Consider the following 12,032-nt stretch of genomic DNA (forward strand, 5'->3'; position numbering starts at 1 on the left):
GAAACTACAAAATCTCCTCAGAAAAGAATAAATATATTCTTGAAATATCAGAAGTTGAACTTACTGATCAAGGTGTTTACCTGTGTAAAGCGTTCAACAGTGTTGGAACTGCTGTGTGCAGCACGGACATGAAGGTCATCAACAAACCCTATTTTGTGAAAACACTTGAATCAGTGTCAGTCGCTGTTGGAAATCCACTGCACCTTGAGTGTCAGTTGGATGAGGATACCGGAGTGTCCATCACCTGGATAAAAGATGGCAAAAAGCTCCATCAAACAATGGATTGTAAACAGTCTTTTGAAGATAAGATGGTCACTCTTGATATTCCAAAAGGAAAACTTAAAGACACTGGAAACTATGTCTGTACAGCTGCCAATGATGCTGGAAGCACAAGTTGCTCCACTTCAATAAAGGTTCAAGGTAAGGCTAAGCAGTTCATTTTCAAGCTTTCTGCAGTATTTGTGGCACAATATATATGCAATTATGGAAATTAACATCTTTGGATTATGATCAGATAGATTTATAGATTTTGCAATATCTTCACCCAGCTGTATCTTTTGGCTGCATCTTCAACTGCCTTGTATTTGCTCCTCTTTTTCTGAGTTTTTGTTCATTAGCAATCACTTCTTAAAACATTGTTTTGAATTGTTCAATTGTTCAATGCATACGTCCTGCAGAACCCCCAGTCTTTGTAAAGAGACTGGAGCCCAACTTGGTCTGGAAGCAAGGCATAGCTGCCCGTTTGCAGTGCACAATCAAAGGGTCACCTGAACTCCATGTCACCTGGTTTCTAAATGACAAAGAGCTCTCGGATGGCGAGAAATACAAAATCACTTTCAAGGACGGTTTTGCTACTTTGGAGATCAGTGAAATTGCTTTGTTAGACAGTGGAAATTACACATGTGAAGTGCTGAATGAAGCTGGCTGTGAGAGCTGTAGCACCAAGTTAACTATAAAAGGTTTGTTGTGTCAGTTATGTAGATAATTATGATATTTGATATTGTCTTCTGAATATTATGTTATTGTGAAATTGTATCAAATATCTCTTCTCAGAACCACCATCCTTCAAAAAGGAATTGCAAATGGTTGAAGCAGTCAGGGGCACTGTTGCTCTCTTCCAATGTGAAGTTGCAGGCACTGCCCCATTTGAATTCAATTGGTTTAGGAGTAAGAAACCACTCACTTCCGATAGGAAATACAAGATTGTTTCTCAGGACTCGATTGCTTCTTTGGAGATCTGCTCATTTGAAAGTGCAGATGTTGGGGAATATCAATGTGTTGTGTCAAATGATGTTGGTTCAATCACTGCAAAGACAATTGCCAAACAGAAAGGTTAGTTAAAATAAAACACATTCATGGAGGATATTCTTCTTCTTCTTATTCCTCTTACCTATGTATTCCTCTAAATTATAATGACTATTATTGCAATAATTGTAATTTTTTAGAACCACCATCATTCGCAAAGAAGATTGAGAACACTACAGCAGTTTTGGGCAATGCTGTTAAACTGCAGGGTACTATAAAAGGCTCTGCCCCTATTACTGTCAAGTGGATGAAGGATTCTGAATGGCTTAGGGATGATGCCCCTAATATCACCATGGCATTTCAGAATAATATTGCCATTTTGACAATAGCAACTGTTGACATTTGCCATGGTGGAAAGTACACTTGCCAAGCAGAGAATGAGGCTGGTCAACAAAAATGTGAAACCTCTTTAGCAGTTCAAGGTTAGATTCAGAATATTTCACACAAGTATACTATTTTGGGCCACTGTTGATGTTTCAAATCTAAAAATCTTTGTATAATTACATTTTAGAACCCGCTAGAATCTTAGAGAAAGCCGCATCCATCAACGTGACTTCAGGGGAATCAGCAACCTTGGAATGCACAATTGCAGGAAGCCCGGATCTTAAAGTGAAATGGCTCCAAGATGGAAAGGAGATTACAGGAGGTCGAAAATATAAAATCACTCTTAAAGACAATGTAGCCATCTTAAAGATTGTTGCGGCAGAGAAAGGAGGCATATGTGAATACACGATGGAAGTGTCCAACCGCGTCGGAAAAGATCAGTGCTCTTGTTCAGTCACAGTGCTAGGTTTGTTTTGTAGTTTATGCTTTTTCCATAATTACAACTTGAGGAACCACAAGAATGTTATAATGAAAAAAGTTATATTCCCCTCAACAGATCGTGTTCTTCCACCATCTTTCACAAAAAATCTTAAGAAAGTTGATGGAAATATTGGTAACAACATTACTATGGAGAGCAAAGTATCTGGATCTCAGCCAATGTCCATCTCTTGGTACAAAGACGATAAAGAAATAACGACTGGACAGAAATATAAACTTGAAATGAAAGAAACCACGGCTACATTGGGAATAACCCAAATAGAAAAGTGTGATGAGGGAGTATACACATGTCGGGCAACAAATTCTGCTGGATTTAAAGAGAGCAGTGGAACCTTATGTGTTAAAGGTTAGAATAACTATACTTATTACAGTAACATAGTTTAATAGTAGTATAATAGTGTTACATTATTTTGGCCATAATGAAGCTGAACGAACACATTCATATTTTGTCTCTTCCAAACTGAATTTAGAACCTCCAATCTTCACATTAAAACCTGACAACCAAGATGTCGTACCAGGATCTACTGTTGTCCTGAAGTCTGCTTTCACTGGAACAGCTCCTCTTACTGTTAAGTGGTTCAGAGAGGACAAGGAGATAACCACTAGAGGCGCAAGTTTTATCAAGAAAGACGCTTCTTCAAGTTTCTTGGAACTTCACTCAGTGAAACCCAGTGACTCGGCTAACTACACTTGCCAAGTGGCCAATGATGCTGGGAAGGTGGCATGCTCTGCAGTCTTGTTTGTAAAAGGTGCCTTTTCTTTGATTAATTAAGTATATTTTTTGTACTGCTTTTCTTGATGTTACTGTCTTTTGAAGTAATTGTTATCATCAATTATTTTCAGAACCACCTCAGTTTTCAATGAGGCTTGAGCCATTAAAACTGGTGAAAAATGGACAACCACTTACGTTGACATGCAAAGTCACTGGCAGTCCTGTGATCAATGTTAAGTGGCTTAAGAATGAGACTGAAATCGCTTCAAATGATAAATGCAGACTGTCCTTCACTGACTCAGTTGCTTCACTTGATATTGTGAACTGCTCTGTTGATGATAGTGGAGATTATATTTGTGTGGCATCAAGTGATGCTGGTAGTGACCACTGCGGCAGCACAGTTACAGTCAAAGGTGTGTTCAGTATTCACTTTTACAGTTTATCTGTACTATGTTATTGTCTGTGTAGAATAATAACATTATTTTATCTTTGTTGTAGAACCTCCCATGTTTGTGACAGCTTTTGAGTCCAAAGAAGTTGTGAAAGGCTCTGATGTTATATTCGAAGGAGCTATTTCAGGCTCAGCTCCATTTGAAATATCTTGTTATCAGGACACCAAGCAGATCAGAAATGACAAAAGGCATAAGATAAATATACAAGATGGCGTAGTCACTCTTCAGATTCTTAAATGTGAATCTGGGGATGCTGGAAAATACCAATGTAACATAGAAAATGAAGTTGGGAAGACAACATGTGATTGCCAAATTACATTAAAAGGTTGGTTTAAAGTCAACATTATAGAAATATACTGTAGCTATCTGTATTTGATAGACTGTGACCTGTTGTTATTATTGAATTATATCTTGACATGTATGGTCTTCCTTCAATAGAACCACCCTCGTTTGTACAGAAAATAGAGAACATCAGTTCTTTAGTTGGCTCAGAGATTTCTATGCAGTGCACTTTAAAGGGATCACTGCCCATGACTGTATCATGGATAAAGGAGGATCATGAAGTTAAAGAAGGCGAACATATAAAGATATCTTATGAGACCAGAACGGCAGTGTTAACTTTAAGAAACACTCAGATGAAACATGGTGGAAAATATATTTGTCAGGCACAGAATGAGGCTGGAAGTCAGAAATGTGTTGCCACGCTTACAGTCAAAGGTTGGTTGGATGTTTAGGTCTTTTACTTTGCAATTTATATTTTCTTTTTATCACAGTGTTGTATTATTGAATAGTGGATTGTTCATTTAATATTTTGTTTATCACAGAACCTGCAAATATTACTGAGCAAGCCAAGTCTATCAGTGTAACAACAGGAGATCCAGCTACTCTTGAATGCAGGTTCTCAGGATCTAAAGTCCTCAAAGCCGTGTGGCTGAAGGATGGAAGAGAGCTGACATCAGGTCAAAGATACAAAGTACAGAGCAGAGATAAGAGCTCTGTACTGAAGATACTCTCTACAGAGAAAGGTGATAGTGGTGAATACACCTTTGAGGTTTCAAATGATGTTGGAAGCAGCACCTGTGAGGCTTCAATCACTGTTCTAGGTTTGTTGATCAGTGGATAATTTTTATTTGAATCAATCTTAAATGTATGTATACCCCGCCGTCATACAGTGTACAACTACTCACCATATACTATTTACTTTTATGGTAGATCAAACGATTAAACCATCTTTCACAAGAAGACTGGAGAAAATGGAGAGTATCAAAGGATCTTTTGCCCACTTGGAGTGTCTTGTGTCTGGATCCCTGCCTATATCTGTACTCTGGTACAAAGATGAGAAGGAGATCAAGAGCGATGAGAAACACAAATGCACATTCTTTGAGAACTCAGCATTTCTGGAAATTAGTCGTCTTGATAGTGCTGACAGTGGCGGCTATACCTGCATTGCTAGTAATAAGGCAGGCAAAGACCAGTGTTCTGGTGCCTTGCTCGTGAAAGGTTTGTTAGCTTTGGATTGTCTTTTGATGTTAGAAATAGTGTATATCCAGTATATTGGAAGGTGACAGCAACTTTGACAATGCACATCTTCCCCTTTCATCAACAGAACCGCCATCTATTCTAGAAAAACCTGAATCAATGGATGTTTTGCCTGGATCAAAGGTTCAGTTTAATGTCCTTTCGTCTGGCACGCCACCCTTGACCATGAAATGGTTTAAAGACAAGAAGGAGATCTTATCAAGCTCGGATTGCTCTGTGATTAAAGATTACAACTCTACTTCACTGGAGCTCTTCTTTGCCAAAACGTCAGACTGTGGAAACTATGTCTGTGAAATACATAATGACGTCGGCTCTGATGTTTGCCAGGCAACGCTCTTTGTCAAAGGTTGGCATTGATCTTCAACTTACCTTTGTCAATATATTTGGACATTTTTATTGATGTTAATATGTATTTACGAGTAGTTAATCTTTTTTGCAGAACCTCCCAGTTTCCTTGAAAAACCTGACAAATTATCAGTTGTGAAACTTAGAGAAAATAAACACTTTGAGTGCCATGTTGGTGGCACTCCAGAAATACAAGTGCACTGGTTCAGAGATGGGAAGGAGATAAGTCGTAGTGACAAATACAAAATGTTCTTTGTTAAGTCTGTGGCGAGCTTAGAGATAATTGGTGCTGATGCCAATGACAGTGGAGTATACTTCTGTGAGGCCCGTAATGAGGCAGGCAGTGAGAGCTGCAGCATGGAGCTAGCCGTGAAAGGTTGGTTTAGCCTACTTCCAGTCTTTTGAGCCAGTAATTCAACATTTTACTCAGATGTTTATTGACACAATCCCCCCACTCATTTAAACCTGCTTCCTTATTTCAGAGCCCCCAACATTTATTGGAGAGTTAACGCCTGTTGAAGTCGTGAAGGGCTCTATGACTGTCTTTGAATGCCAAGTGGCAGGAACTGGTCCGTTTGAGGTTACATGGCACAAAGATAAAAAGCAGATCAAAACCAATAAGAAGCATGCAATTTATGAATATGGTAATGTCATGAGCCTGAAAATACAGGAATGTGATGCTTTAGATGTTGGTGGTTATCAGTGCACAGTTTCAAATGAGGTGGGAAGCTGTTCGTGTAGCACCACAATGTCTATGAAAGGTTAGTCACTTATGATGATCATTATTTCTCTAAGTCAATTTTCACATTGAAAATGTCAGCATTTTCAATTTATTATTCTGATTAAATGTTTTCTTCACATTAGCGCGACCGTCTTTTGTAAAGAAGATGGAAAATGCTTCCTCTGTTTTGGGGAGTGTCGCTACATTTCAGTGTGTTGTGATGGGATCGCCATCTCTGTCTGTACAATGGAAAAAAGATGAGAACTGGATCTTGGAAGATCCTAAAACTGAAAGGATCTTTGAAAATAATGTGGCAACTCTAAGGATTCCGATCTGTGAGGCCTGTCACAGCGGGAAATATACCTGCCAGGTTGCAAATGAGGCTGGACAGGACAGGTGCTTTGCAACCCTGATGGTGCAAGGTGTGTCTTTGCTTGATTTCAACTTCAAGTTTAACATTTTGAAGTTGATCGTTACGTTTGTAGCTAATCCTCATGTCTGCTTGTTTGTATTTTAGAACCACCTAAGATTATAGAAAAACCAGAGGTGATAAATGTCACTCTAGGTGATGCAGTCAGTTTGGAGTGCAAGGTCTCTGGCACCCCTGAGATCAAAGTAAAGTGGACAAAAGATGGAATAGAACTCACACCCAGCAGGCAAAATAAACTTAACTTTGAGAATAACCTCAGTAGTTTGAAGATTCAGTCTACACAACTGGAAGATGCAGGGGATTACCTGTTTGAGGCTACAAACTCTGTTGATACCTGCAGCTGCAAGGTTAAATTGATTGTCGTAGGTCAGTGCAAAATTACTTTGAATTTCTCAGTTATAAAAACATTTGGAATACAAAAGTCGATTTTACTCTCCATTGCTAATGGATTTTTGTTGTTGTTTTGAAACAGAACAAGTCATTGCGCCTACTTTCATCAAGAAATTAATGGAGATTCAGGAGGTTTTGGGCTCTGTAGTTTATATGGAATGCAAAGTCGCTGGTTCTTTGCCAATATCAGTGCAATGGACCAAAGACGGCAGTGTCCTTGCAAGTAAAACCAAGTATCAGTTAGAGCAGAAAGACAACACTGTGTCTTTGGAAATTAAGAATTTTGAGGAAGAGGATACAGGGGAGTACTTGTGTAAAATCACAAACAAAGCTGGAAGTAGTGATTGCAGTGGTGCATTAAAAGCAAAAGGTCAGAGCCATACTTTTAGTTTTTACTTTTACTCTTAAATCTTACTCTTACATTTCTCTAGGCACCAGTTGATGAACTCGTCTCTCATTTAATCTTTCTTCCAATGGTTTTTAGTGCCACCAAGCTTCGTATCTGAACCTGACTCCCAGGCTGTCATTCCCAAAGCCACTGTACACTTCCAGGGTGTCTTTCAAGGAACACCTCCTTTTACAGTCAAATGGTTCAAGGATGACACTGAACTGATAACTGGACCATCATATTCAGTTGGACTGGGAGGCTTATCTTGCTTCTTAGATATTTACTCAGTTGGATTTTTGCAAAGTGGAACGTACTCTTGCCAAGTTAGCAATGACGCTGGCACTGTGAAGTGTACAACCAATTTATTGGTGAAAGGTTGGATTATATTCTTTTTTGCCACCCTTCATTTATTTAATTCCATCTCTTTTTTTCATTTTCATCGCTCCTTCACCACTCTGCCTATAACCCATGCGTAACAATTCTTTTTCAGGGTTGTCTTTCTATGTAATATAACAAATGTATTCTCCCATCTAGCGAACCATTGGCTTCCTCCCATCATCATCCCATTCTTTGTTGCTGATAATTTTTCAATCCTTGAAGTTCTCCAAATTCTAACTTCATATTCTTGGGCTTTGCAGAACCTCCTGAATTCGTACTGAAATTGCCACATACAACGTTCGTGAAGCAAGGCGAGCCACTCCATCTTGAATGCAAAGTTACAAGTGTGCCCTCTCTGCGAATGCAGTGGTACAAAAATGACAATAAGATAACAGATGGTGACAACTGTAGAACTTCATTTGTTGACTCAATGGCAGTCCTTGAGCTGCGCTCCACAAGATATGCTGATGATGGAGTATACACCTGTGAGGCACAGAATGATGCTGGGGCTGTAAACTGCAGCACCATCATCACAGTGCAAGGTCAGCCACTGAAAAGGGACATTGCCTTTTGCAGTTCATTCATTCTCTATAGCATGACCCTGAACGTATGATTCCTCCTCCCTTTCACTGACAGTAACTTATTTTTGACCTTGCCTTTTGCAGTTTATTCAGTCTGTGTTATGATGTCAGGTTTTCCTTTAAATAGTTGCAGCATGAACCTCAATGTATAATTATTCCTTGACTTTTCCACCCTTTTTAAATTCCATTGATTGTGTTTAATGGTCACTACTTGGATTACACCATTGCACAGCTAGCATGGACTAAAAAGCATGATCCTTTGAAGCCCTCTTTTCTCTTATGATTGCCAATGTCCACTTGCTTGGGTAGATGCAAACTTGTTTGCTCTGGAATCTTGCAACCTGCTTGCCCTGGAATATTTCACTTTAATGAAACTGATCGGCCAATTGTGTTGTTTCTAGATCCACCAAGTTTCATGAAAGTACCGAAACCTGTAGAAGGGATCAAAGGAAAAGATGCTATGCTATACTGTGAACTGTATGGCACAGAACCCTTTGAGATAATCTGGTACAAAGACAAAAAGCCACTTAAGGAAAGCAGGAAATATAAGATGGTGAATGAGAGTAGCTCTGCCACTCTCCATATTCTTGCAGTGGACCCCTCAGATGTTGGTGAATATGAGTGCAGGGTCACAAACAAAGTAGGATATGAAACATGCCATACAACAGTTACGCTCAGAGGTCAGTAAACTATATCTTCAATGGATATTCAACATATCTTAGTTATATTCAAACATACAACATTACCTGTATGATTGCTTCTCCTCACCACAATCAATCCTTTCTCACTATTCAGAAGCACCTGTTTTCGTGAAGAAACTGGTAAACCAGTCTGTCAAATTGGGTGAAGAAGTCACTCTGATGGCCACCGTCAAAGGCTCTCAGCCTATAACTGTTTCTTGGGTGCAAGATAAGGATCATGTTCTTAGGGATGGAGACAACCGGAAAATCACATTTGAGAACAGCGTGGTCACCCTGAAGGTCTTTAAGGCTGACCAAACCACAGGTGGCAAATATACCTGCCAACTCAAAAATGATTCTGGAGTTGTGGAATGTGTTTCCAACCTCACTGTCTTAGGTTCGTAGGACTCCATGTCCCCACTTAATGAAGATTACATTGATATACATTTGGTAAGTTTCTGCTTTCTAAATATGAATTGTGGTCCTACTTAATTTTCAGAACCGGCTACCATTGTGGATAGCCCAGAGTCATTCAATGTCAAGGCGGGTGATTCAGCAACTCTTGAAGTCACTGTAGCCGGAACACCAGAATTGAAATCTAAGTGGTTCAAGGATGGTGTTGAGCTCTCCTCTGGCACCAAGCATAAGATAACCTTCTCAAAGAATATCTCCAGCCTGAAAGTCATGTCGACAGAGAGAGTTGATACAGGAGAATACAAATTTGAGGTCAAAAATGAGGTTGGCAGTGTTTCCTGCAAAACAACCGTCACTGTCCTAGGTTGGTACCACTAGTATCATACCTTCCGATTAATTCAATTTGACATTTACAATCCATTGCCATTTTATTACATTTACAATCCGTCATTACTTATTATTTTTTAAACAGATAAGAAGATTCCACCCACATTCATCAGGAAACTGAAAGACACCCATACTATTGTTGGTAAACCTGGTGAAATGGAATGCAAAGTTGCAGGTTCTCCACCTTTCACTATCTCTTGGCACCACATTGGTCAGGAGATCAAGAGTGGACCAAATCACGAGATTATTTGCAGTGACAACACCTGCAAAGTTAAACTGCCAACTCTTAAGTTGTCAGACTCTGGAAAATACACATGCAAAGCCGTTAACACAGCAGGAGCCAGTGAAACAAGTGCTTCTATGATTGTACAAGGTCAGTAAATATGTACACATGTCAGCATGGATTTTTATCCTATGGAGAAAAATAAATCCAACATGAGAGGTGATGTGTTTCCGAAAGAGAATACTTACGCTATACAACATCTATTTTTTCTTATTAAGAACCTCCATCCTTTGTGGAAAAACCTCAGGCAAAGGAAGCTCTGCCTGGTGCAAATGTAACATTTTCAGCAACAGTCCACGGAAGTGCCCCACTGAAAATGAAATGGTTCAGGGGCACCAGGGAAATTGTGTCTGGAAAGGGCTGTGAAATTGCTCTCCAGGGCAATGCAGCTACTCTGGAGCTATACAAAGTGGCCAAATCAGATGCTGGAGAGTATACATGCCAGATTATTAATGATGCTGGGAAGGAAAGTTGCCCAGTTAATCTTTTCATGAAAGGTTAGTTAACATGGTAATGAATTCTGAAATTAAATTTTTTTTCATGCATATTCTAACATACCGAAACTACAGCGATGTTACTGATTTGACTATTGCTCCTCCCAGAACCAGTACAGTTTGTGAAGAAGCTGAAGGACATGTCTTCTGAAAAGGGGAAACCTTTGAAACTTGAATGCACATACAATGGAACTCCCAAAATATTTGTGACTTGGTTGAAAGATGGGAAACAGCTCTATGCCTCTTATCAGTATAACGTGTTGACCACAGAGACTTCCTGCATCTTGGAAGTACTCAATAGCGATAGCATGACGGCAAGTGGGAAATACTCTTGCGAAGTTACCAATGGAGTCGGAACTGATATCTGCCATGCTCAAGTGACCTTATTAGGTAAAAGCATCTCAATTCAATCATATGCATTCAATCATATCCATTTGATCATTTTTTTATTTAACCATTTTTATCTGTCACTTTAGAACGACCATTCTTTGTTGAGGAATTGGAACCAATGGAAGTCACTTCTGGTGATCCAGTTTGCTTGAAATGCTGCATTGGAGGAACCCCTGATATTAGTGTGTCCTGGTTCAAAGCTGACGGAAAGCTTCGTGCTACCAATACTTGTCAAATGACATTTTCAAATGGCATTGCGACTTTGATACTAAGCAAACCGTCAAAGGTTGATACTGGTGAATACACATGCAAAGCTGAGAACAGAATTGGATCTGCCTCCAACAGCTGCCACTTATCAGTGAAAGGTGATGCTCGTCTTAGTTTTCTTTGTTTGCTTCATTTTTACCGTCACAAATGTTATGCATGGTAACAAATGTAAACATGCCTTCTGTTTAATTGCTCCATTCTAGATGTCAAAACACCACCTTCCTTCCCCAAGAAACTTACTAGTCTTGAACAGGCTGTAGGACAGCCAGTCATATTTGAGTGTCGTGTTGTAGGATCCTCTCCTTTAGAAGTCTCCTGGCTAAAAGACAATGGATCTTTAAAAAATGATGGAGAATACTTAATGTCTTATGATGATAACACTGCTGCCCTAAAAATTGCACGAGGTGAAATGAAACACTCTGGGGAATACACTTGTATAGCTACAAATAGTGTTGGAACTGCATCTTGTAAAGCTAAGCTCGAGCTTCAAATTCAAGGTTGGTTGATTTTTTACAGATTTCCTGTTTTTGCTAAAGTCTTTCATCGTTAAAAGTATGGCTTCGATAAGCTACAGCAAGTACTACCACTGTGTTTGTGTTGAAATAGTATTTTCTTCATGCACAAACCATACTAATAACAGTGATGTAACTTCATTTCACTATTGCTCCTCTCAGAACCAGTACACTTCATCAAGAAGCTGGCAGACATTTCAGTTGTCAAGGGCAAACATTTGAAACTCGAATGCACATACTCTGGAACGCCCAGCATATTTGTCACCTGGCTGAAGGATGGGAAACAACTCTATGCCTCTTATCAGTATACTGTGACAACCACAGACACCTACTCTATGTTGGACGTCCTTAACAGTGACAGTTTTGAGGCAGCTGGGAAATACTCTTGCGAAGTTACCAATGGAGCCGGAACTGATATCTGTCATTGTCAAGTAAAAATAGGTAAAAATCTTTTAAAAATCTTCTTACATGTATTTCTTATACATGTTTCAGGTACAGTATTTGATCACTAGTTGTGTAAGGTACATTAAACACTAGTTGGC

The 12,032-nt window shown here is 39.3% G+C and overlaps 4 protein-coding genes across 4 annotated transcripts in view; all 4 read left to right on the forward strand.

The window, feature by feature from the left end:
* The window catches only part of ttn.1 (titin, tandem duplicate 1), a 171,663-nt gene that overhangs the window by 31,582 nt on the left and 128,049 nt on the right, over positions 1-12,032 (forward strand). The window lies entirely within an intron of this gene.
* On the forward strand, positions 1,942-5,742 carry LOC139538890 (titin-like). The gene is made up of 10 exons (XM_071341443.1): positions 1,942-2,095; positions 2,186-2,473; positions 2,598-2,876; positions 2,971-3,252; positions 3,338-3,616; positions 3,730-4,008; positions 4,116-4,394; positions 4,504-4,791; positions 4,898-5,176; positions 5,270-5,742. The coding sequence occupies exons 1-10, from the start codon at positions 2,038-2,040 to the stop codon at positions 5,578-5,580; spliced, it is 2,622 nt and encodes an 873-aa protein (XP_071197544.1). The 5' UTR covers positions 1,942-2,037; the 3' UTR covers positions 5,581-5,742.
* Positions 5,924-7,124, forward strand: LOC139539200 (palladin-like). The gene is made up of 3 exons (XM_071342101.1): positions 5,924-5,936; positions 6,414-6,692; positions 6,799-7,124. Exons 1-3 carry the CDS (start codon positions 5,924-5,926, stop codon positions 7,122-7,124), a joined length of 618 nt encoding a protein of 205 aa, XP_071198202.1.
* Positions 7,913-12,002, forward strand: LOC139539201 (cell adhesion molecule DSCAM-like). The gene is made up of 7 exons (XM_071342102.1): positions 7,913-8,024; positions 8,465-8,674; positions 8,859-9,140; positions 9,243-9,521; positions 9,630-9,917; positions 11,653-11,844; positions 11,983-12,002. The coding sequence occupies exons 1-7, from the start codon at positions 7,913-7,915 to the stop codon at positions 12,000-12,002; spliced, it is 1,383 nt and encodes a 460-aa protein (XP_071198203.1).

This window comes from Salvelinus alpinus, chromosome 14, assembly GCF_045679555.1.
Source record: "Salvelinus alpinus chromosome 14, SLU_Salpinus.1, whole genome shotgun sequence".
Classification (NCBI taxonomy): Eukaryota; Metazoa; Chordata; class Actinopteri; order Salmoniformes; family Salmonidae; genus Salvelinus; species Salvelinus alpinus.